This window comes from Cervus elaphus, chromosome 19 (genome assembly GCF_910594005.1).
Source record: "Cervus elaphus chromosome 19, mCerEla1.1, whole genome shotgun sequence".
NCBI lineage: Eukaryota > Metazoa > Chordata > Mammalia > Artiodactyla > Cervidae > Cervus > Cervus elaphus.
In genome coordinates this window covers 84498732-84522037 of record NC_057833.1, presented here as the reverse complement: position 1 = coordinate 84522037, position 23306 = coordinate 84498732, and the positions used below count along the sequence as shown (strand labels likewise).

General features: G+C 38.1%; 1 protein-coding gene across 1 annotated transcript in view; it reads left to right on the top strand.

The window, feature by feature from the left end:
- The window catches only part of STAG1 (stromal antigen 1), a 499198-nt gene extending 480365 nt beyond the window's left edge, over positions 1-18833 (top strand). The window contains exons 27-34 of the mRNA XM_043874053.1: positions 1755-1903; positions 2494-2622; positions 6485-6690; positions 12008-12182; positions 14084-14194; positions 14734-14848; positions 16636-16716; positions 16804-18833. Coding sequence (XP_043729988.1) covers positions 1755-1903; positions 2494-2622; positions 6485-6690; positions 12008-12182; positions 14084-14194; positions 14734-14848; positions 16636-16716; positions 16804-16827 — 990 coding nt within the window. The 3' untranslated portion in view covers positions 16828-18833. The remainder of the gene's footprint in view (positions 1-1754; positions 1904-2493; positions 2623-6484; positions 6691-12007; positions 12183-14083; positions 14195-14733; positions 14849-16635; positions 16717-16803) is intronic.
- Positions 18834-23306: the final 4473 nt, after the last annotated feature.

Here is a 23306-nt window from a genome sequence, read left to right as displayed (position 1 = left end):
GCTCCTACCTTGTTAGAATATAATTTTGCAGTATATTTCAAAGTTTAAGATATACATTCCTTTTGAACCAGTTTTTTCCTACTTAGGTATCTGCATAGATACATTCAGGTATGCACAAAACCGTGTATATGAAAGATAGTTTTATTGCAACAGTCTGTGTAATATTGCACAATTCTAAATAGTCTAAATGTTCATCAACATAGCACTAGTAAAATAAACTTATTCTGAAATAGCTGAAATAATTGTAAGACAAAATATTAAGTGAAAAACAGCAAGTTTCAGGACAAAATATAGTACAATACCATATAAACAAAAATTAAAACTTTATGTATGTGTAATATATTAATGTGTCTAAATTGGTCTAAAAACTTTCAGACTTTAACCCTAACATTGATTACCTTTGGAGAGAAGAAGAATATATAATGGGAAAGAGAAAAAATAATTTTACTTTGATATTCTCTGAATTTTATACAGTGAAATATATTCTTTGTATTTATTTTAAATGTAAATTTTAGAGTTGAAGGCTATTGTGTACAACTGTCTCTGAAAACAGTTTAAAGTTTAATAATTTATAAACAATTACCCATGAATAAATTTGAAAATCTCTGGAAGAACTGCTGTTTCTAGTCATGGCAGAATAAGTAGTTTAAACCAGTCTATTGCTAAAGAAACCTAAAAAGGTAGACAACTTAACTAATAGAAGATAAGAGCTATTTCAATGAAATGGTGTGACTAGAATGAATTGAGAGATTGGGAGGTGAGGAAGTAAAGAAAACAAATATAAACAGTATTTCTCAGGATCATTGTGTAAAGAGAATGTGACAGCTGCACCCGTAACTGGCAGAGGAGATGGAATTAAGAAGTGTAAATCTATGGCTGATTCATATCAATGTATGACAAAACCCACTGAAATGTTGTGAAGTAATTAGCCTCCAACTAATAAAAAAATTAAAAAAAAAAAAAAAAAGAAGTTAGGATTGTTTGTTTTTTAAGATGCATGCATCTAACAGAGAGGGAGTAGTTAATGATTCAGGAAAAAGCTGTACACAGGACCAAACCATTAAGTAGGTAAAGGACGGTGAGATTCTGTACATAAGCAGGCAGTGGCTTTAGATCAGAGCTTGGACTGTTCATTCTCTCACAATAGAAGAGGCGGCGGATACATGTAAGTGTCTCACTTTGGTGGCAGAATGACGATGGCTTTTATATTCTTTAGTATTCCAGAGTTTTGATTCTATTATTTTGATGCAATACATGTAATGTGTATGTAATTATAAAACCCCATCACTCAGTTTTAGAACTTTTTTGTGTATTTTGTCATTGGATGGGAAAAGAACATTTCATATATCTTAATGATCTTCGTTTACATAATGTTCTTGTCTAAGATGTAATGAGTGAGAAACAAAGTTCTGAACCCTGCACTTTATATATTGCCATTCCTGTGAAAACAACAAAAAGAATACATAGTATATTTTTGTAAACATTTTCCCCAACCCAAAATATGTTCCTTTTGGTAGAAAAATAAATTCTGGTTTGCATGTAATCACACAACTAGCATAAAAATGAGCTTGAGAAATAGTAGATAATAGTAGATGACTTGGAGAAGGGGAAAGTGTAGCTACTGTTAATATAAGAAGGGAAATACGTATTTTACCATATGGCTTTTAAATATTTTTTAAATTGTATTACCTATTCTAACAGTAAGTAAATATTTCTTAGCTATGAACTTTTTCCTCTTTTTTTCTTTCTACCAGTTGTTTAATGAACTTGTTCAAGAGCAAGGGCCCAACCTAGATAGGACATCTGCCCATGTCAGTGGTATTAAAGAATTGGCACGTCGCTTTGCCCTCACATTCGGATTAGACCAGATCAAGACACGAGAAGCAGTTGCCACACTCCACAAGTGAGTGAGCTAAATAAACACTGTTATACACAATCTGGTTTACTGAAACTTACCAAAAACAACTATTATTTGACCAATTTTTTAAAGTAACAAATGTTAGACTTTTCAAGGAAAATTTTAACAAAATATTCTTGTCACTCTGTCAGTGAGAAAATGTTGTGGGAGACATGTTTAAAAACACTGTGCATCCTCATTTCATTATTGAAAACGGAATAATAAAAAAATTTTCTTAAGTACCTTACAAAAACTCTACGAACCAAATTTTCTGACAATCTCTGTATCTTTCCAGGGTATTCTGTTACCTCTAAAAGCTACACAGAAATTTATCTTTGTGGCTGCATAGCTATTTTTTATTTTTTACAATGTAAGTTTAAAATATAACTTCACAACATAAATTGTTTTCCAGTGTAAATACTAAAATGAAATATTATTATGCAACTGTCATGCAAATTATTACTTTACCATTTGAGTTTATTTTTACCTTCAGTGATAATTTTGCTGCCTTCCCAACTATTTTTTTTAAATTCTAGCCTGTTGAAGAACTATACTAGCTATTTGGAAAAATAAGACAATATCTTCTTTTATTTCAGAGATGGCATAGAATTTGCCTTTAAATACCAAAATCAGAAAGGACAAGAATACCCGCCTCCCAATCTCGCTTTCCTGGAAGTGCTAAGTGAATTTTCATCTAAGCTGCTTCGGCAAGACAAAAAGACTGTGTAAGTTGCACGTTGCAGGACAAGTGGTTTTTATCATGACACCGTTCTAATTCTTGGAGAAGGCAATGGCAACCCACTCCAGTACTCTTGCCTGGAAAATCCCATGGACGGAGGAGCCTGGCAGGCTACAATCCATGGGGTCGCAAAGAGTCGGACACGACTGAGCGACTTTACTCACATTATAATTTTAAGTGTTAAAATTTTTGAAGGAAATTAATCATGTCATTACATTGATAACTTAGGCTCTGATAGTTTAAAGGACTATAATTTTCTTTCAAACTTTTATATAGTTTTTCTTTGCTTACCTTTCAGTACCCTAGAATTTGCAAGTGGGAATGATTTCTTATTCTCTTATTCAAAGATCTGTGAACACCAGCTTAACCATTGTGGGACACTTTCTTCTTTCGTTTTATATTAGTTATAGTTTAGTTTTATTTTGTATTTGACCTGTTTCCATAAAATCAAAGTCCAGTTGGCTTATAGTTTTCTTCATAACATTTTCTTCTATTTTCTGTTAGTTCTGTCCTTTACTGCAAGTGGGGTATTGAAGTCTCCAACTATTTTTATTGAATTGTTATTTCTCCTTTCAGTTCTCAGTTCTCAGTTTTTGCTTCATGTATATTTTGGGACTCTGTTGTTAGGTTGTATATATAATTGTTATGTCTCCCTGGTGGATTGACTGACTCTTAACTCCACCACCTTCTCTGTCCCTAGAAAATTTTTGTCTTAAAGTCTATTTTTTCTGATAGTAGCGTGTAACCACCCCAGCTCTATTTTAGTTACTGTTTGCATAGTATAGCTTTCTTTCCCCATCCTTTCACTTTCTACCTTTTTTGCCTTTGAATCTAAAGTATGTTTCTTGTAGACAGCGTATACAGGCATACCTCAGAGATATTACAGGTTCAGTTCCTCACCACCACAAGAAAATAAATATTGTGATAAATAAAGTCACATGAATTTTTTGGTTTGTCAGTGAGTGCATAGAAAAGTTGTATTTACACTCTACTGTAGTATATTAAGTGTATGATAGCATTATGTCTTATAAACAATGTCCATACCTTCATTTTAAAAACACATTATTGCTTAAAAATACTAACCATCATCTGACAATGCAGGCTTACTGCAAGCTTTCAATTTGTAAAAACTGAGGTATCTGCAAAATGCAGTAAAGCAAAGCGCAATGAAATGAGGTTATTTGTTATGTTATTTGTTATTAGATCATGTTATTTGTTTTAAAACAGTCTCTGCCATGATACTTTGTTTTCTATATGTCTGTCTTTGATTTTTCCCTCTTTTATTGCCTCCTTTTATATTAAACAGATATTTTCTAGTGTAACATTTTAATTCCTTCCATCCTTAATTATATTTTTCAGTTCTTTCTTAGTTGTGGATGTGAAATACCATCTCTGTCTCATATCATTTCCTTACTCCAATACATCTTTGCCATCACCCACTTTTTTGTGTACGTTGTTAAATATACATTTCTGTTACTGGCCCAAAAGCACAGTAGTGCATATTGTTTTATACAGTTGCTTTTTAAATCAATGAAAAGATAAGTAAGCAATTATATTGTTCTTTATGACTACCTGGTAATTACTCTTCCACACTCATAGTTTTTTCATGTAAATTCAGATTACTTTCTGATGTGATTTGTTTTTAGCCTGAAGAACTGTCTTTAGTATTTCTTGTAAGGCAAGTCAGCCACCAACAAATTCTGTATACACTTTTGTTCATCTGAGAGTGTTTTTATTTACTCCTTACCTTTGAAGTATAGTTTCTTAGATACAAGATTCTTGTTTGATAGTGTTTTACTTCCAGCATGTTGACTGTGTAATCCTGCCGCCTTCTGGCCTTTACTGTGTCTGATGAGAAGTCAGCTTTTAAATTTATTGGCGTTCCCTTGTTTGTAATCAATTACTATTCTCTAACTACTTTCTAGATTTTTTTAATCTTTGGCGTTCAGTATTTTCATTGTGATGCGTCTCGTTGTGGATCTCTTTGTATTTATACTGCTTAGAGTTTGTTGAGCTTTGAGGATGTCTTGATTGTTTTTCATCAAATTCTGAAGTTATTACCGTATTTCTTCAGATTTGCTTCTACACCTTTCTTCTGGTACTCCCATTACACATATCAGTGTGTTTAATGATATCCCACATTTCTCTCAGGCACTGTTCATTTTTCTTCATTTTTTTTTCTTTCTGCTCTTCAGATTACATAATCTCTATTGATATATGATCAAGATTATTGACTTCTCTTCTGCCAGCTCAAATCTGTTGAGCACCTTTAATGAATTTTTAATTTCCATTGTTGTACTCCAGAATTTCCATTTGGTTCTTTATCATTTCTATCTTTTTATTCATGTTCTCTATTTAATGAGAAATAGTGTTCTTATGGGGCTTACTTTTAATTCTTTAGACATTGTTTTCTTTAGTTCTTTGAATACATGTATAATAATTGCTTTGCACTGTTTTGGGCCAAGTTTTCTGTTGCTTGCTTTTTTTTTTCCTATATATGGGTTACATTTCCCTATTTCTTTGCATGTCTCATAATTTTTTGTTGAAAAGTGACCATTTTAGATAACGTATTGCACATAGGATATACCATGAGATAATAATATATCTACTCATGATGCTCATGCTTCATCTCCCTAGCGATGGATGTTATTGGTTACTTGGTTGTTTATTTGTTTAGAGACTTGCATCAGCAAACTCTGAGGTCTGTTTCTCTCTGTTATGCAGACTCTACTGTCCCTACTCAGATCTTTGTTCTTTGTTTTTTTATCATTTAACCTGTATTAGCCTCTCAAAGGTTGTGCTTAAACCTCCTAGTTAGATTTTTACCTTTTACTGTTGGATATGGGTGTGACTTTTAAAAGCTGCTATCACAGTTCAGGTTGTTTACTTTGCCCCAGAGTCAGTCAGGAGACCAGCAGCTTAGAAGCTTCCTCCCTGATTGCTCCTGAGAAGGGCAGCCTTGGGCCATGTACAGTCTTGTAGACCAAGAGGGAAACATGTGATATAAAGTATTTATTTTATTTAACTTTACTTTTTTAGAGCAGTTTTAGGTTGCTCTAAAAAAGTAAAGTTAAATAAAATAAATACTGGGATGGCGTAGAATTTGCCTTTAAATACCAAAATCAGAAAGGACAAGAATACCCGCCTCCCAATCTCGCTTTCCTGGAACTGCTAAGTGAATTTTCATCTAAGCTTCTTCGGCAAGACAAAAAGACTGTGTAAGTTGCACGTTGCAGGACAAGTGGTTTTTATCATGACACCATTATAATTCTTGGAGAAGGAAGTGGCAACCCACTCCAGTACTCTTGCCTGGAAAGCTACAATCCATGGGGTCGCAAAGAGTCGGACACGACTGAGCGACTTCACTCACTCAGGTTCATAGCAAATGTGAGGGGAAGGTACAGACAGTTCCCATCCCATAGACCCCCTAGTGTCCCCCACTCTCAACATCTACCAGCAAAAAGGTGGTTTTGTTGGGGACGGGGTATGCCACTCTCCACACTCTACCATTTTAGAAATCCTGCCCTGTTTGAACATTTTAAAAGAGAATCAGTATCCTTTTTGAGCCAAACTTCTGATTTGTTTTTTTTGAACACTGGTATTTAAAAGCAAAAAAAAAAAGGAATAAAGGAAGAAACACACATACCCTTTAGTAATACATTGCTTATTCCAGAGATAATGTGAAGCAAAATCTTAAATTCTCAATCCCTGTGTTTCTAAAGGTAACCACTGTGAACAGTTTAATGTGTATCTTTAAGGATTATTCAGAGAGAGAAGAGAGCTTCAAGTTATGAAAAAAATTAAATGAACTGCTTCCATAAAAATGACTGCTTCTGTTCTGTTTCTAGTCACTCATACCTAGAAAAATTCCTTACGGAACAAATGATGGAAAGGAGGGAGGATGTATGGCTTCCACTCATCTCCTATAGAAATTCTTTAGTCACTGGCGGTGAAGATGATAGAATGTCTGTGAACAGTGGAAGTAGCAGCAGCAAAACCTCCTCAGTAAGGAATAAGAAAGGACGACCTCCACTTCACAAAAAACGAGTAGAAGGTAAGTGTGCCTTTATGGTGTGAGGCAGATAATGTGCCTGTCAAGATAAATAAAGCGGTGAATACTCTGTTGAAGCAAGATAATACTGTTAAGCACATTATTTCCTTGTGTGTTTCATACACACTGAGAGAGGTGTAGGCATGAAGGTTAGAATAGACAAAAGTCAAGCAGAAGAGGGTCAAGGAAAAAGAAGCTGAAAAAGCATTGAACACAGGAAGATGGTAAGCACAGAGAAATAAAGGAGACAAGAAGGTTTACAAAATTGATTCCCTTACCATAGACCTCTAATACATTAAAGTTTAAAATAAGACAGTCATAATGTTATTCTATCAACATGCATCCTAATATAGGAGAGATTCTGGTAAGTTGAGGGTAGAACTCTACAACACATTGAATATACCAAAACAACTTTCCATTTCCACTGCCTGGTTGGAAAGTCTATTTTTGGATATTAAAATAGTGATGGTCACATCTAGTTTTAGATCTAGACCTCATAGATCTAGATTACTCATAGGCTATGGGGAACGGGGAGAATTGTTGTGAAAATGTGATCAAGAGTAGAAATTCCTATATCCCAAAAGACTAAAGATTGCTAATAAAACAAAAGTGTGAAGGTCACTCAGTTGTGTCCGATTCTTTGCAGCTCCATGGACTGTAGCCTGCCAGGCTCCTCTGTCCATGGCATTCTCCAGGCCGTAATATACTAGAGTGGGTAACCCTTCCTTTCTCCAGGGGATCTTCCCAACCCAGGGATCAAACCCAGGTCTCCTGCATTGCAGGAGGATTCTTTACCATCTGAGCTGCCAGGGAATCCCAAAGGATTATTCTTTTTTTTTTTTAATGATTATTCTTAAACTAAGAGAAAACGCAAAGTAAAAATGCTTATTTCCTCAAATAATCTTCTTCCATCTCCATGATTCTCCTAATAAAATTTCTCCAAAGCAAGACTGCAACATGCTTCTTTTTACAAATTTCTTTTTACTTCTGCTAACTTAAAAACAGCGACTCATCAAAGACTTTGCTGAAATCTGTAGCAGAATTAATTAGAATTTAAGTCTAATGTTTCTTTCATCATTGAGGAGGTGGTATTAACTATTGATGAAGAGCACAAACTCTAAATTCAGAGTTCTAGATAGAATACAGACTTGGCTTTCTCGTTTTTCAGCTGTATAACCTTTGAGCATGTTATTGAATTTCTATAAGCCTCAGTCACTGAGCAGATGAAGTACGATCTGAGTACTTGTCCTGTTGGCTGTTGTGAATATTCAGTGAAATACTCTTAAGTAAAAAACTCAGTACGCAGACAGTGATCACCTAGCACAGAGCTTGACACAAAGGCATCGTCTGATAAACGTTCGCTGCCATTGTTCAGATGTGGTCATCGTATAGTATTCCCCTTCATCTAGCATTAGTCAGTGGGTTAGGCTAAAAGTAAATTTCAAAGAGAATAAAAAGATTTGAAAATACAAAGTTAATGTTAAAGTTTAAGATTTCCTTTCAAGTTTCAACTTTAGGACTTAACATCTTTTTGGTCCAGAAAATGAAAATAACAGAACCCTATCTTTATAGTATAGGAGCCTCAACTTTTCTCTAAGAATGATTTCAGTCATTTCCTCTTGAAAATGTCTTTATCTGGGCACCTCACATCCATTCATCTATCCGGACGTTTTTCCTGCTCACAGCTTTTCTTAGGTGTAGTGTGCATTTATGAGCCAGCATTCATCAAACCCTTGCTATGTACTTACATTCTATCACTTAATCATTTATTTGACCAATGTTTGTAAAGCACTTAGGTCAGTTCCTGGCACATAATGAATGCTGTATAGATGTTTCATAAATCAGGTCTGAGTTCAGCACTATTACCCAGATTTTACAGAGAAGAAACAAAGGGCTAGAGAATTTAGATACCCACTTATCTACACACTAATGGAGAGTTAGTCATTAGTGTGCTCAGGACAGAGAGGTCTATGTGGGCCAGATAACCCAGTTTGGTAACCATTTAATTGCAAAAAAAGAAAATCTTTCTCCATATCAGTTTCAGATTTACCAAGTGACTAAGGTAGGTTAGGTGTCCAGAACCCTTAAGCAATAGGGTTTCATCAGTTTGGGATGAAGATGAGAGAGCTTTGCAAGAAGTGTTTTCATTGAGGAATCTTGAGGGGTTGGAAGGATCTCTTCAAGAAGAATAAATTCTACCTGAAGTTATGCTTTTATTCAGTAAATATTTACCAAGCACCATCAAGTGAAGAGGAACTAAAAAGCCTCTTGATAAAAGTGAAAGAGGAGAGTGAAAATGTTGGCTTAAAGCTCAACATTCAGAAAACTAAGATCATGGCATCCGGTCCCATCACTTCATGGCAAATACATGGGGAAACAGTGGAAACAGTAGCTGACTATATTTTTCTGGGCTCCAAAATCACTGCAGATGGTGATTGCAGCCATGAAATTAAAAGACACTTCCAAAGAGTTGGACACGACTGAGCGACTGAACTTAACTGAACTGACTGATCCTAAGAACTGTGCTAGATGCTGGGGATTTGGTATTAAAAAAGAGTTCATACTACAGAAAGGGAGACAGAAGCAGGCAGTTTCAGTTCAGAATGGTGAGTACTCTGATGGGCCAGAAAGGTTCTCTGGAAACATATAGGGAGTGACCGAACTCTTAATGGATCCGGGAAGATGTTTTTGGAGATGACATGTAGTAGAAAGCTGAAAGATGGTTCAGTTCAGTCACTCAGTCGTGTCCGACTCTGCAACCCCATGAACCACAGCACGCCAGGCCTCCCTGTCCATCACCAACTCCCAGAGTCTACCCAAACCCATGTCCATTGAGACGGTGGTGCCATCCAACCATCTCATCCTCTGTCGTCCCCTTCTCCTCCTGCCCTCAATCTTTCCCAGCATCAGGGTCTTTCAAATGAGTCAGCTCTTAACATCAGGTGGCCAAAGTATTGGAGTTTCAGCTTCAGCTTCAGTCCTTCCAATGAACACCCAAGACTGATCTCCTTTAGGATGGACTGGTTGGATCTCCTTGCAGTCCAAGGGACTCTCAAGATTGTCTTCTCCAACACCACAGTTCAAAAGCATCAATTCTTCTGCGCTCAGCTTTCTTTATAGTCCAACTCTCACATCCATACATGACCACTGGAAAAACCATAGCCTTGACTAGACGGACCTTTGTGGACCAAGTAATGTCTCTGCTTTTTAATATGCTGTCTAGATTGGTCACAAGTTTTCTTCCAAGGAGTAAGCGTCTTTAAATTTCATGGCTTCAGTCACCATCTGCAGTGATTTTGGAGCCCAGAAAAATATAGTCAGCTACTGTTTCCACTGTTTCCCCATCTATTTGCCATGAAGTGATGGGACTGGATTCCATGATCTTAGTTTTCTGAATGTTGAGCTTTAAGCCAACTTTTTCACTCTCCTCTTTCATTTTCATCATGAGGCTTTTTAGTTCCTCTTCACTTTCTTCCATAAGGGTGGTGTCATCTGCATATCTGAGGTTATTGATATTTCTCCCGGCAATCTTGATTCCAGCTTGTGCTTCCTCCAGCCTAGTGTTTCTCATGATGTACTCTGCATATAAGTTAAATAAGCAGGGTGACAATATACAGCCTTGACGTACTCCTTTTCCTATTTGGAACCAGTCTGTTGTTCCACGTCCAGTTCTAACTGTTGCTTCCTGACCTGCATACAGGTTTCTCAAGAGGCAGGTCAGGAAAGATGGTTTACCAAGTTAAAAAACCTAAATGAAACCATTCCTATGGTCATCAAATTTTAAATGCAGCAGAGAATAACAGTTTTGAATTAAATGTTGAATGAAAGTGATATGAATAAAAGATGTAATCTTGGCTGACTTAGAAGAGATTTGGTAGTGAGCTTCAGATCAGTGGAATGACTTTAACCAGATAGTAGATAGATATTTCCAGGAACAGAAAAGCTTATGTAGAACATACATGCATCTGAGAAAATTTTAGAAAACCTGAGGGCAATAGAATGCTTGATGGCTAAAGAGAAGCCTCACGTGCACATTGTCTCTCTGACTTAATGGGGTAGGAAAACTTCGTAATATATCTTGTGGTAAAATTCTTCTGACACAAGAAAATGCAGTTGACTTTGAACCAATGGGATGAGGGGGAGCAGCCACCTACATAGTTGAAAATCCATATCTAACTTTACAGGCCATATACATGGTTCTGTATCCATGGATTCAGCCAACCGTGAAGCATATAGCACTGGAATACATATTTATTTTTTTGAAATCCATGTTTAAATGGACCCAAGAGTTCAAACTATATAGTTCAAGGATCAAATGTAATTTAGAATTTTATAGGTAGAACTTTATAATTACATGGTATTTTATCAGAATTTAGATATGCAAATGATGCTATAAATAGTGATTTAATCTGTTCAAGTCTTTATAAATGATCTTTATTTTATTTTTTTTTTCATTTATTTTTATTAGTTGGAGGCTAATTACTTTACAGTATTGTAGTGGGTTTTGTCATACATTGACATGAATCAGCTATGGATTTACATGTATTCCCCATCCCGATCCCATAAATGATCTTTAGAAGAAGGAAAAAATAGTTCCTGGTCTCTTGAAGAAACTTAAATCTGATTACAGAGATAGTGAATGCACATTACAGATCACTGCCAGGACAGTATATAAAATTAAGCCCTAAGGGAGCAAGAATGATTCTGTTTCCTCTAGAAGCTAAAAAAGAATGGTAAGTGGGGGCCAAGCAGGGTGACCAGGGAAGACTTCCCTAAAGAGGTCGAAGTTAAAGGTGTGAAAACAGACCCTCAATCCAGCCCTAGAAGTGTAACTTGGCAGAGAGTTACTTGCCAGGTGACCAGAGCATAATTGTGTAATAGGACTTGCTGATTTCTCAGTGAAGCCAGACTTGCAGTGCTGCTGCTTGCGGCGCCTGTAAGACCCAACAAATAGGCCCTTTATTGCTTGAGCAAAGGAAGGTAGAGGGGTCTCTGGCTGGCTACAATCTTCTCTGTGGAGGTGGAGGGACTTGGAAGAGATGATAATGTAGGATAGCTAACATTTATTTGCTGATTATATACATCACCTCATTTAATCCTTACAGTTGGGAGGGCAGTTACTGATGTTCCATTTTGTATATGAGAGGGTTGAATTTTGGAAATTTAATAGCTTACAGAAAGTCACACGAGTGAGTGGTGTAACTGGAATTCAAGCCTATGCAGTCTACTCCAGAGCCATGCTCTTTGAGTGTGTGCTGTAACTTCTACCAGAGTTCATTCCACCCACTGACATTCTGTGACTCCGACTGGAATTTTACAGATGAAAGCCTGGATAATACGTGGCTGAACAGGACTGACACCATGATTCAGACTCCTGGCCCCCTGCCCGCACCACAGCTCACTTCCACCGTCCTGCGGGAGAACAGCCGGCCCATGGGAGAACAGATTCAGGAGCCTGAGTCTGAACATGGCTCCGAGCCCGACTTTTTACACAAGTGAGTAGTAAAAAATGGTTTTCTTGCATAAATCTTTCACTGTTAAAGTAAGAAGAATTATTTTATCCGAGCATACTCTTTTCTCAATTCATGAGAAAACAAAACCACCAAGAGACTAAATAACTTATATTATAAAATATATAACATCTTCTAAAGTGGTGATAAATTCTGAGAATAGTTGCTCTTTCTGTAAAAGAGAATCAAGCTCTTACCTTTTCCCACACCAGAGATTAAAGTGTTTTCTGGTACCATGGCTCTGCAAATCACAGAAAAGTCAGGGTGATGGCATGACTTTTGCTGTGAAAACCTTAACTTTTTCTTTGTTATTTTTCCATTCAAATTTGAGAGTCTCTAAGCTCCACTTGTGTTTCTATTCATTTAGAGTAATTCTGTGTTATTCTGATGGAGAAAAGAATTCTCACTCGAACTCGACAAACTTAGCAAGTTGGAAAGAGGAAGGTTAGAAGTGTTAGAAGTATTCAGATCTTGGGTTTTCATAAGGAATCTTTTCTCTGAAGATCTGCCGTCTTCAAAGCTGAAAGGATAGTTATTGTCAGCTCCTGCATAACTGAGCAGTCTTAGAGGGGAGTTTGTCTTATGACCAACATTCCTACTTCACTTCCTTGGGCAGTGGGGAGTCTTTTATTTGAGCAGCCCACCTTGCTTTCCTGACTTTATACCATGTCAGGCCCTCCTGGCTATGGCCTGTCTTCTTTTTCCTGCTATAGTTTTATAGGTTGAATCAAGGTGGTAGCCTCACATGATACAAAGGCAGCTGCTTTGAGAGAACTTCATGTGGCAGATTTTAGCAACCAAAAAGTCATCCCATCCAAGTTTGCATCCAATGAAATTCTCAAGAAGCATATGTATGCAAGTGTCCATGTTTCAGGAAGGATAGAGTGCAGGTGAAGATTTGGCCCAGCATGTACCTGACTCCAAACTTCCTCAGAAGGAATGAGAAAAAATGTGGTCTACCCTTCCTTGTTCGACTCTGGGGAGCTCTGAGCCACCAAGCCAGCATCATTCCTTTCCCTCAGGGGACTGAGTGTCCAGCTAGGAATACTTGTAAGTAGTGTAGCAGCTGGATACAGGAGTCTGAGAAGCATTCTTGTTTAGTAGGGATTTGGGGAATTAAGCTGATAATTTAAGCACCTAATAGGGGAGGAAAAAGTTTTCCTCAACGCTCGTAGAGCCCCTGTCTCGGTCTAAAAATTAAACTGACAAAGACAGATTAACAGGGGAAAAGTATAAAAATGTTATTAAATTTTTACATATACAGGGGAGCCTTCACAAGAGAAGGAAGACCTGAAGAAGTAACCAGAGTAGGAAGCTTTTAAGCCTTTTAGACAAAGAAACAATGCATTTGTAAAGAAATGACAAGACACATGAGTTTGGACTAGGGGTGGTCACATCAGGGCTAGGCAGTCCTCGTCCTAACCAGGAAGAATGAGCATTTATTTAGCAAGGTTTGTTTGCAGGTTCCTCTGGTTCCATCTCTGGGCTCATCAGAGTCTATCTTCAGTAAAAGGATAATTTATTTCCTACCCTTTTAGGATGAAAAGGGGAACTTTTTTGTATTTTGCTGCTGCTTAATTGCCTTCAGCTCAAAATAATTTCTGTCTCAAAGAGGCATATCTGGGGATGACATATTCCGATTGCCTTCACACCTACCAACTGGCTGCCACAGCCAACTGCTCTTGGGGACTTAGGGATCTCCAGCTTACTACCATTTCTGCCAAAACAGGTCCTTTGATGATGATCTCAACCTTGACCCTGGAATATATCCAGCAGACTCCCCTTACATGGGGATTAGACCAACCAACTATGCCTTCTTAGCATGGGACTGATTACCTAAACCCCTCTTTTGCTGCCACAAAATGAATAACACTACCCTCTCTTAGTCCTCAGATGCAGATCTCTTGGTTAGGCCAGCCGAAATTAGAAGACTTAAATCGGAAGGACAGAACAGGAATGAACTACATGAAAGTGAGAACTGGAGTGAGGCATGCCGTGTAAGTGTTCGTCAAGTGCCATAAGAACACAATGACTGTGATGATGGTCATTTTGTGTGATGACTTGGGTTTCTCTGAAGTTTAGTCTTAGGAGTTAAAATCATAATTCAAATATGCTATGCAGCGTAGAATAGGAATGGAGGGCATGGGCTCTTAATGCGTTCAGCATTTAAATCCTAGTGCTGTCCCTTATCAGCTGTGTGGTCTTGGGTAAGCTCTAAAACCTCTGTGCCTCCAGTTCCTCATTTGTAAATTTGGGATAATAATGGTACTAATCACTTAAGAGTTCTGTGGGAATTTGTGTACATAGTTAGCTAGTAATATGGTTATTGCATTTAACTTCCTTCTGATGAACTGAGATGAGATCTTGAGTGAACCAAATGAATGATCCTTAATTACTTGAGTTCAATAGCATAATTTGTGCAATCTGTTGGTTGTTACTAGAAGGTGCTTTAACTGGTTCGCAAACCCAATATAAGAGTCAGGATTCCAGGTTCTATGAGTCTGAACAGCTTTCTGACTGTATCTTTTCGTATCAGTCGGGGTCTCATGGAGGAAGATGCTGAGCCCATCTTTGAAGATGTGATGATGTCATCCCGAAGCCAGTTAGAAGATATGAATGAAGAATTTGAAGACACCATGGTTATTGACCTGGTAAGGAAGTTCAATACATTTTTTTCTGTTAAAATATGTGAAAGCGTTGGTGTAAGATGATGCTGTTTTAAGAAGCCTGTGAGGGACAAGAGGAGGTAACACTGACCAACAGTGGGTGTGGCATTTGGATGAGCTTGTGTTTTTCAAACCTGCTTTCAAAGCAAGTCAGATTTTGAATTCTGGCAGTAATAGGAACTGGCTCCTTATTACATTCATGAAAAACAGCTTTCCTAGATCGGTCTTTCAGTGCAGCATGTGTATCTGGCCTCTCGTACTTTAAATTGGAGTCTGACTACATAACATAGCAGTCAGTTGCGGAATATGGACCTTATCTGTTCAGTACAGAGAGACATGTGTAAAATAAGGAAATCTGAATATGGACTTAGTGTAGGTATACTAAGAAATGATTAACTTTGTCAGAAATACATGGTGGTTATGTTCTTTCAAAAAGAGATCTGTTAAGAGACACATTGAAGTTGTCAGAAGTGAAATGACATGAGGGGAAAAAAAAAACAGGCGATTCAGTGAAACAAGATTGGCCAAATGTTTGAAAATTGTTGAAGCTGGGTGACAGGTGCACAGGGCGTCATTATACTGCTTCCTCTGTGTGTTAATTTGCTAGACTGCCTTACAAATACACCACTGACTGGGTGGTTTGACAAATTTACTTTCTCAGTTCTGGAGGTTAGAAGTCTGAGAGCAAGGTGTCAGCAACGTTGATTTCATTCTGAGACCTCTCTCCTTGACTTGTAGATGGCCATCTTCTCCTTTGGCTTCACATGATGTTTCCTCTGTGTGTGTCTCCTCTTATAAGAACATAGATCACATTGAATTAGAACCCACCCATATGATCTCTGGGCTTCACTGGTAGTTCATTTGGTAAAGAATCTGCGTGCAGTGTAGGAGACCAGGGTTCAATCCCCTGGAAAAGGAAATGGCAAACCACTCCAGTAGCTTTGCCTGGTAAATCCCATGGACAGAGACACCTGGTAGGCTGCAGACTGTGATGCAGAGGGTAAAGAGTCTGCCTGCAATGTGGGAGACCCAGGTTCAATCCCTGGGTCAGGAAGATCCCCTGGAGAAGGAAATGGCAATCCCCTCCAGTATTCTTGCCTAGAGAATCCCCATGGACCGAGGAGACTGGCAGGCTACAGTCCACGGTGTCCCGAAGAGTCAGATGCGACTGAGCAATTTCATGTTCACGTTCATATGATCTCCTACCTTACTCGCCTCTTTTTTTAAACACCCTATCTCCAAATACAGTCAAATTCTGTGGTCTAGGGGTTAGCACTTAAATATATTAATTTGAGGGGCATAATTTAGCTCATAACAGTATGCTTTATGTGTTTTGAATTTTACATAATGAAAAGGTTTGGTAAGAAATGTGAATGAGACATATCCGGTCTATAACGTCCTTCAACCCACGCATCAGTAGCTCTCCATCTACCTACTTCGGGTAGGGAATTTAATGAAGTTTTGTCACCTACTGTTTGATCAATCTTATAATTATTCCATGATTGAAAGTTGTGTTCTTTGTTTATAGGCCCCAAAATTACATGCTTTTATACATTCATTATAATTTGAAAGCATTTAAAAAAAAAAATTAAGTGATAAAAGCCAAAGTTAGATTTTTCTTTAATGTATGCTCCTGTAAGTCAGACTCTTTTCCTTTCAAAGTGACACTTAACAGTTATTTATATTAATGATACCATAGAAATATTAGCTGATTATCAGTGTTTGTCTTCATGTATCTCAGGAAAAAATTAAGTATCCGTTTCTCTTTCCAGCCCCCGTCAAGAAATCGGCGAGAGAGAGCCGAGTTGAGGCCAGATTTCTTTGATTCTGCAGCTATCATAGAAGACGATTCAGTAAATGTTAAATTATTACCGTTTTTTCTTGTGTTTTCTGGGTCTTGTTTATGCATGAAGTTAATAATTGTGTTTCATTTTTTCTAGGGATTTGGAATGCCTATGTTCTGAAGTCTGAAGAAAATTTACAAATCTGGAACTCTATTATTTAGAGCTAGAGGCCTATATACTGTGATAGCTTGTATGGGGAAAAAAACACTTTTGATGTGATCTGATTTGTTTTTTAATCAAATGATTAAGGTCAATCCCTTTTTGCAGTGACAGAAGAGGAGCATGTAAATTACCCAAGGGAATGTTGGTGAATGTCACCTCAGAAAGACTGACCTGAAAAATCATTTGTGTCCTATTATTGGACTTATCCCAGTACAGATGTGTGTGTTTTTCTGGAGGGAGGAAGAAATTTTAAATTTTTAAAACAGCTGTCAAGATAAACACTGTAATACACCTGTTTTATGAAAACTCAGCATTGAGTAAAAAAAAATATTTTTAACTTTATTTTCCTGTTGTACAATTTAAAAACCGTTTTAACATTTTGCCTTTTTATGTTTTAAAAGCTAACCATTTTTATTAAACCTATGAGTAAGCAGCTCACCCTAATTGTCGAAGAGTGTTTTTGGAGCTCACTGGATTTGGTTGACCATGTGGAATACAGGAATATGGAGGAGCAGAATATTGACAAGCTATGATGAAATTCTGACAGTGCATCTCTGCCAAAAACCACACACCCTCTGTGGACATGGATCTGAATTCCCAGATTTTATATACTCTTGAATAAAAAGGTTTATTTTTATTTATAAGGGGGCATAAAATAAGAAATGTCCATGCAGCCAATTTTCCAACAGATGCTGTACACCGTTCATTTTATATAGAATAGGGAGATTCAAATACAGTACATTTTCTATTGGTATTTGTTCTGTGCATTTTTAGCAACTTCTACCAGCAAATAAAGTATTCTCAGTAAAACAAAAATGGTTCTCAAGTTATCAGTTTGCTGTTTTTACCACTTATTTCATGCCCTGCCAAATTCAAGTTACATGGACTTCCATTTTCTTAAAAAGATAATCATGAACTCCTTTGCCGTTCAAACGTAATTTTAAGTGTAACATAACCGTGTCTACTTCCCATGCACTTAATACCCTTATGCACTAATTTTGTGACTTAAGTTTACCAATTATAGAAGTATGTGCCGCATAGAAGTCTGTGCTTAGAGGGTGACGTTCTTAAGCTTACCTTGAAATACAGCTGCATTTCAGTGTTAAATGTGCATATTAAGGATAATTCTTTGGGGGAAAGAAATTGCAAATCTTCAGGACAGCCTTCGATGGTATAGAGTTACATACTGCTTAGACTTTTATGACTTGCTGCTACTATTATTTTAAAAAGCCCACTTAGTTTCTTCCTTTCTGATTTTAAAAGTAAGCCTCAGAATTTGCAAACCAATCCACCACAGCTGTTTCCCGGCTGGTTTTTAAAGTAGCTGCAACAGAATGATGAGGCTTTGCTTTCCCTTTTTACCAAAAAAAAAAAAAGTGTTTTTTAAAAAACAAATCTGTGCACCCAGTGACTATGTGGGAAAGCAAAATGGGTTATTTTATTCATCCTTTTAGTAAACAAACTTCTCAACATTGTACAGTTCTGAAAAAAAAACTTGGTCACCAAAAATGTTTTATCTGCTAATTTAGCAATTCCTGGGCTCCATTTAGGGGGGCTAGGGTATCGCTTTCTTCCAGAAATATGGATTTCACTGGATGTGAAGGGGCAGGGATGACTGGACTGTCCACCACGCCAGCCCTGCCCCCTGTGGCTCTGGCTGGGGAGCAGGCGGGGAGGTGCCCTGGCACCTGCACAGATTGGTCCTTTGCTGGACAGTTTCATGTGGAAAAACCAATGCCAACGTAGAATCGTAGACAACCACAAGGCAGAAAAGGCTTAGTATCTACTCCAATGGGTTTCCAGTTTAGTTTGAAGTCAATCGAATTTTTGTATTTTCAGTGTCTCCTTGATTGGTTTTGCTAGTAATTCTGTAAATTGTACATTTGCAATATGAGGTTTTTTTCCTTTTGTACAATTTGAAACTGATGCTTCACCTTTCCTTTAATAAACTATTCAAAATCAGGCTTGTGGTAGTCATCCTATTGTTCCCATTAGGTAAAGCTTGAAAGAGGTGATTTCTCGTCCTGTTCAACAGAATGATGAAGCTTTCCTTTTTTTTTTTTTTTAACCAAGAACTGAGAATTTGCTCTTTAGGATAATTTGTTAAAACAACAGCAAATCACTCTATCAGTGAGGCTTTACTTTTTTAAGCAAGTAGAATTTTAAGACCAGCTCAATCAGTTTTCTTTCATCCATTGAATTTCCTTGGAGAGAGGGAAAGACTGGTTAGACCAAGTGGGCATTCAAGAGGAAGTCGCTTGTGGGCTGAGTGTTGGAGGAGGCATTCATGGATTATCATCAACTGGTCTGAAGCCTGGGACCTTCCTCCACCTGAGATCCAGACCCAGCACTTATGCACGACCGTGCCCTTTAAAGACCACTTGTGTTCTACATGGCTGCCAAAGTGAAGGTTTCTCTTGACACTGCTGCCAGATGTCACTGCACAAAATCATGTCCTACACTTTACGGGCCCCACCGTGTTCTCCGGGCTGTGTTCATTAGATGGCCTGAGATGTTCATGAGAAGCAGCAGGAATGCAGGGGATAAATGGGCAGCAGGGACTATGGGGCAGCCAAACACGGAAGGTGATTAAGTTGGGGCTCTAGCAGCTCATCTTGAAGGTTTGTGCTTACGAGATTAGACCAGGGCTTTATCCAGGTGCAATTCTACCCTGGCTGTGACTGTTGGCCCTGCTCTCAGAAAAGAATCAATCAAACAAAGAGCAGGATCTTCATGGGAAGCAAAGGCTTAGTGCCTGTTGAGGTTCTTCATAGCAGACCAAACTCAGGTAAGGTTCCATCCCTGCCCTCCTAGGTGCCTTGCTCTGCAGAGATCAGGATAGCTTTCTACTCCCAAGGACACACAAGCTATCACAAAGACAGTAGGGACATGGGAAGTACCTACGTACTAAATAAGACTCAAGTCCTCTGGTGACAAGATTCAGCATTTTCCTCTTAAACAAGACCACAGTTGGGAAAGGCATGCCTAAACGCCAGCCCATGAGAACTCAATGCCACTCTGTAACCCACAGAGGCTGGTGTACCGGACAAAGCTGCCAAGATCTTATAGCCTCATGTCTCCTTCACCACCAGCTTGGTTTTCAAATGGGCCAAATCCTAGATTGGCAGACCCCAGAAACTGGACTGGCCAGGCAACTTTAAGCTACTGAGCCACACACTAGCCAACCTGTATGATTCTTCCTTAGCCGGGAGGCCTCTAAAAACCCAGGAATCTGCCACCGCTCCCTTCCCAGCTCCAACAGCTTAATCTTACTGCTGGTGCCAAGGAGAAGTACAAAGGATCCCTGGCCAAACGTCTCTACCCACTAGAAACTTATCACCTAGCTTGGAAGACAAAACTATGTTTCAGGTCTAAAAAGGGAAGGAGGGTGAGGAATGCACTATAAGCTGCTTTAAAAAATACATGTTATGAGCAGAATCATCTCAATACAAGTTGAGATGAACTAATGGGAAAGTCAGGCCCTTGAGCATGAGCAGATTGGAGCTACTTGAAGCAAGATAATATTCTCAAAACTCACTAGAGGCAGGACAGGGACATATCAGAACCTTCTGTGTGGGCTGCAGACTGAAGAGCAGGGTGCTATCCATTAGAAGTGCTAGAAATGCAACAAGATCTGGACATGGAATGAGTCTTAGCTCAGAACAAGATTTCTGGCTTAGTGGGAGGCCACAGAGATGGGCAAGAGGTGGGCGAAGACTGCTGTAGAAGAACTCAGAACCCAACTAGAGTGGGAGATTCCCATTCTCCAACAGAGGGAAGATGCTCAAGAAAAATTACTCTAGGGGCATAAACCTATCTATCCAGAATGGTGGGGTGACTGGCGGAAAAAGTGGATGATAGTCACATGTAGGTTAAGTCGAGCTTAAAATACAGACCTTTAGAACAAAGAGTCTGGAACAAAGAAAGTCATCAGGGATTGGAGGGTTCAGAATTCTTACCTCAGAAGCACACCCATGCTTTAACCTTCATGTTGGAATCACTTAAAATCACCATTTCTGGTATAACTTAAAAGTTTACATACTCAGAAAAATAAAGTCAACAAGGGTGGGGGAAAACACTCTATAAAGTGATCTACAAACATAAAGGACTGATTCTTCAAAAATGATAGCCACCCAAGTTACTAATCCAAATAACCATGTACCTTCTGTTTAGAAACAATTACAAAAAAGTCTTGAACTTTACTTTAGAAGGTTTGATGTTGATAAAGCTGTAATAGCTCTGAAATTGGGGTTTATTGTAGGACTAAGCGAGTAAAATACCCTTAAACAACACAGATTTCAATTGGGCAAGTCCACTTATGCAGATTTTTCAACAGTAACTACTACAGTACTACATGGTGCACAGTTGATTTAAATCCTGGACATGGAACCACAGATTGGTTCTGCATATAGGGAGAGCCAACTATGTTTCACATGGCCTCTCGACATCAGGAGGGCAGGCCCCTCTAACCCCTGCATTGTTCAAGGGTCAAGCATATACTGAGTAAGAGCCCATTTCATCCGTGTAGGAGAAGACCTAATTATGGAATAAAAGAAAGGCAAATAACTTATACGTTAGATTAGAATTAAAAGTTTCAATATGAACTCAAAATTCAAAAACACATAATATATATTTTCATGTATATATGTTCCCCATATATATATACACACACATACCAGGATAAATATTTCATAGTCCACTGAAAATACCTAGAAGCAATGACAACCCAGTATCAATGTGAAAATCTAGTGTCAATGTTTGCATCTAAATTTCATCTCCTAAAAGAAACCATGGCTCTAAGGAAAACATAATTAACCTAATATAATGAACCTAATATTATCCTGTGTCAAAAAATAAGCAAGTGCACAAAAAATTACTCTTTAACATATCAAAAGGACTAAGAAACCAGCTTGAAAGAGCACCCCTCTGGTCATATCAGGAAATTCTGAACATCAAAATGACTAACATTAAATCTTTAAAGAACCCATGATTGAATATATTCATTCACTAAAAAAAAGCAGTTATGAAATTATGTACCAAGCACAGATTTCAGCTATGAATATATGATTCTCAATCTCAAGAAAACCTAGGGTGGGGCTTCCTTGGTAGCTCAGTGGTCAAGAATCCTCCTGCCAATGCAGGAGACACAGGTTCGATCCCTGGTCCTGTAAGATCCCACATGCCTCCGAGCGACCAAGCCTGTGCACCACACCTACTGAGGCTGTGCTCCTGAGCCTGGGAGCCGCAGCTACTGCGAAACCACACGCCCGAGAGCCCGTGCCCCACACGAGAAGCCCGAGCAATGCAACCACGGAGTAGCCCCAGCCTGCCTTAGAGACAAGCCCACACAACAAAAAAGACCCAGCCCAGCCAAAAATCATAAATAAATTAAGAAAAAAAAAAGAAACCCTGGGGTGGAGAAGGTATGGGATAGGGAGAAAAATGTAATAAACTAGTATAATGTGTGCCTGGAAAATTTGATAGGGTGATAGATAGCATAGTGAGAAAAGGCTTCCCTAGTGGCTCAGACAATAAAAAGTCAGCCTGCAATTGCAGGACACCCGGGTTTGATCCCTGGACTGGGAGAATAGCAACCCACTCCAGAATTCTTGCCTGGAGAATTCCATGGACAAAGGAGCCTAGCGGGATACAGTCCATGGGGTTGCAAAGAGTCAGACACAACTGAACACACACACACATAGTAAGAAAAATAAACTATTTCAGGAAAACTGCTTAAAAATGAAAAAATAATTTACATGTCTAAATTGATACTAAAAAATTTTTTTGAAGAGAAGAAAACTCCTTCTTTCCTTATGGATAAAATGATAGGATCAGAAATACACTATTTTATAACCAACACAGAACAGCTGATTGAGGCAAGAATCATACTATAAGTACTAGACAAAAGTGTGCTGACAGGCTTACAAAATGCCCTTGTTACTAATTACAAAGAGAAAATTACAAAGGCTGTCATCTTTGCAGCTGTCACCTTAACCAAGTGATCAGATTCAATTTCTTCAATAATGGGAAAAAACTAACATGTGCTTCCTAATGTAGTATAAGAAAAGAACACTCTTGTGTATTATTCTTACCTGGATCTAAATGTCTGTAAACAATCAGACAGACCCAAACTGAGCGACTGTCTACAAAATATTTGACAAACATGCTTCAAAAATGTCAATCTCATTAAAGACCATGTGAGAAAATGAGCCTGTTTCATAGGAAATAAACACTGAAATCTGGAGAGACAGAGGGTTATGATTCTTCAACTTACTCTCAAATAGGTCAATAAAAACAGTAATTACACATTTATGTAGGAGATGAAGCAAATGTAGAAAGTGTTAAGAACTGGAGAATCTAGGTAAAGAGTATACACCTCTTGCCACATTTCCACAGGTTTGAAATTTTCCAAAAAACTTTTTTAAAATCTGAGAACA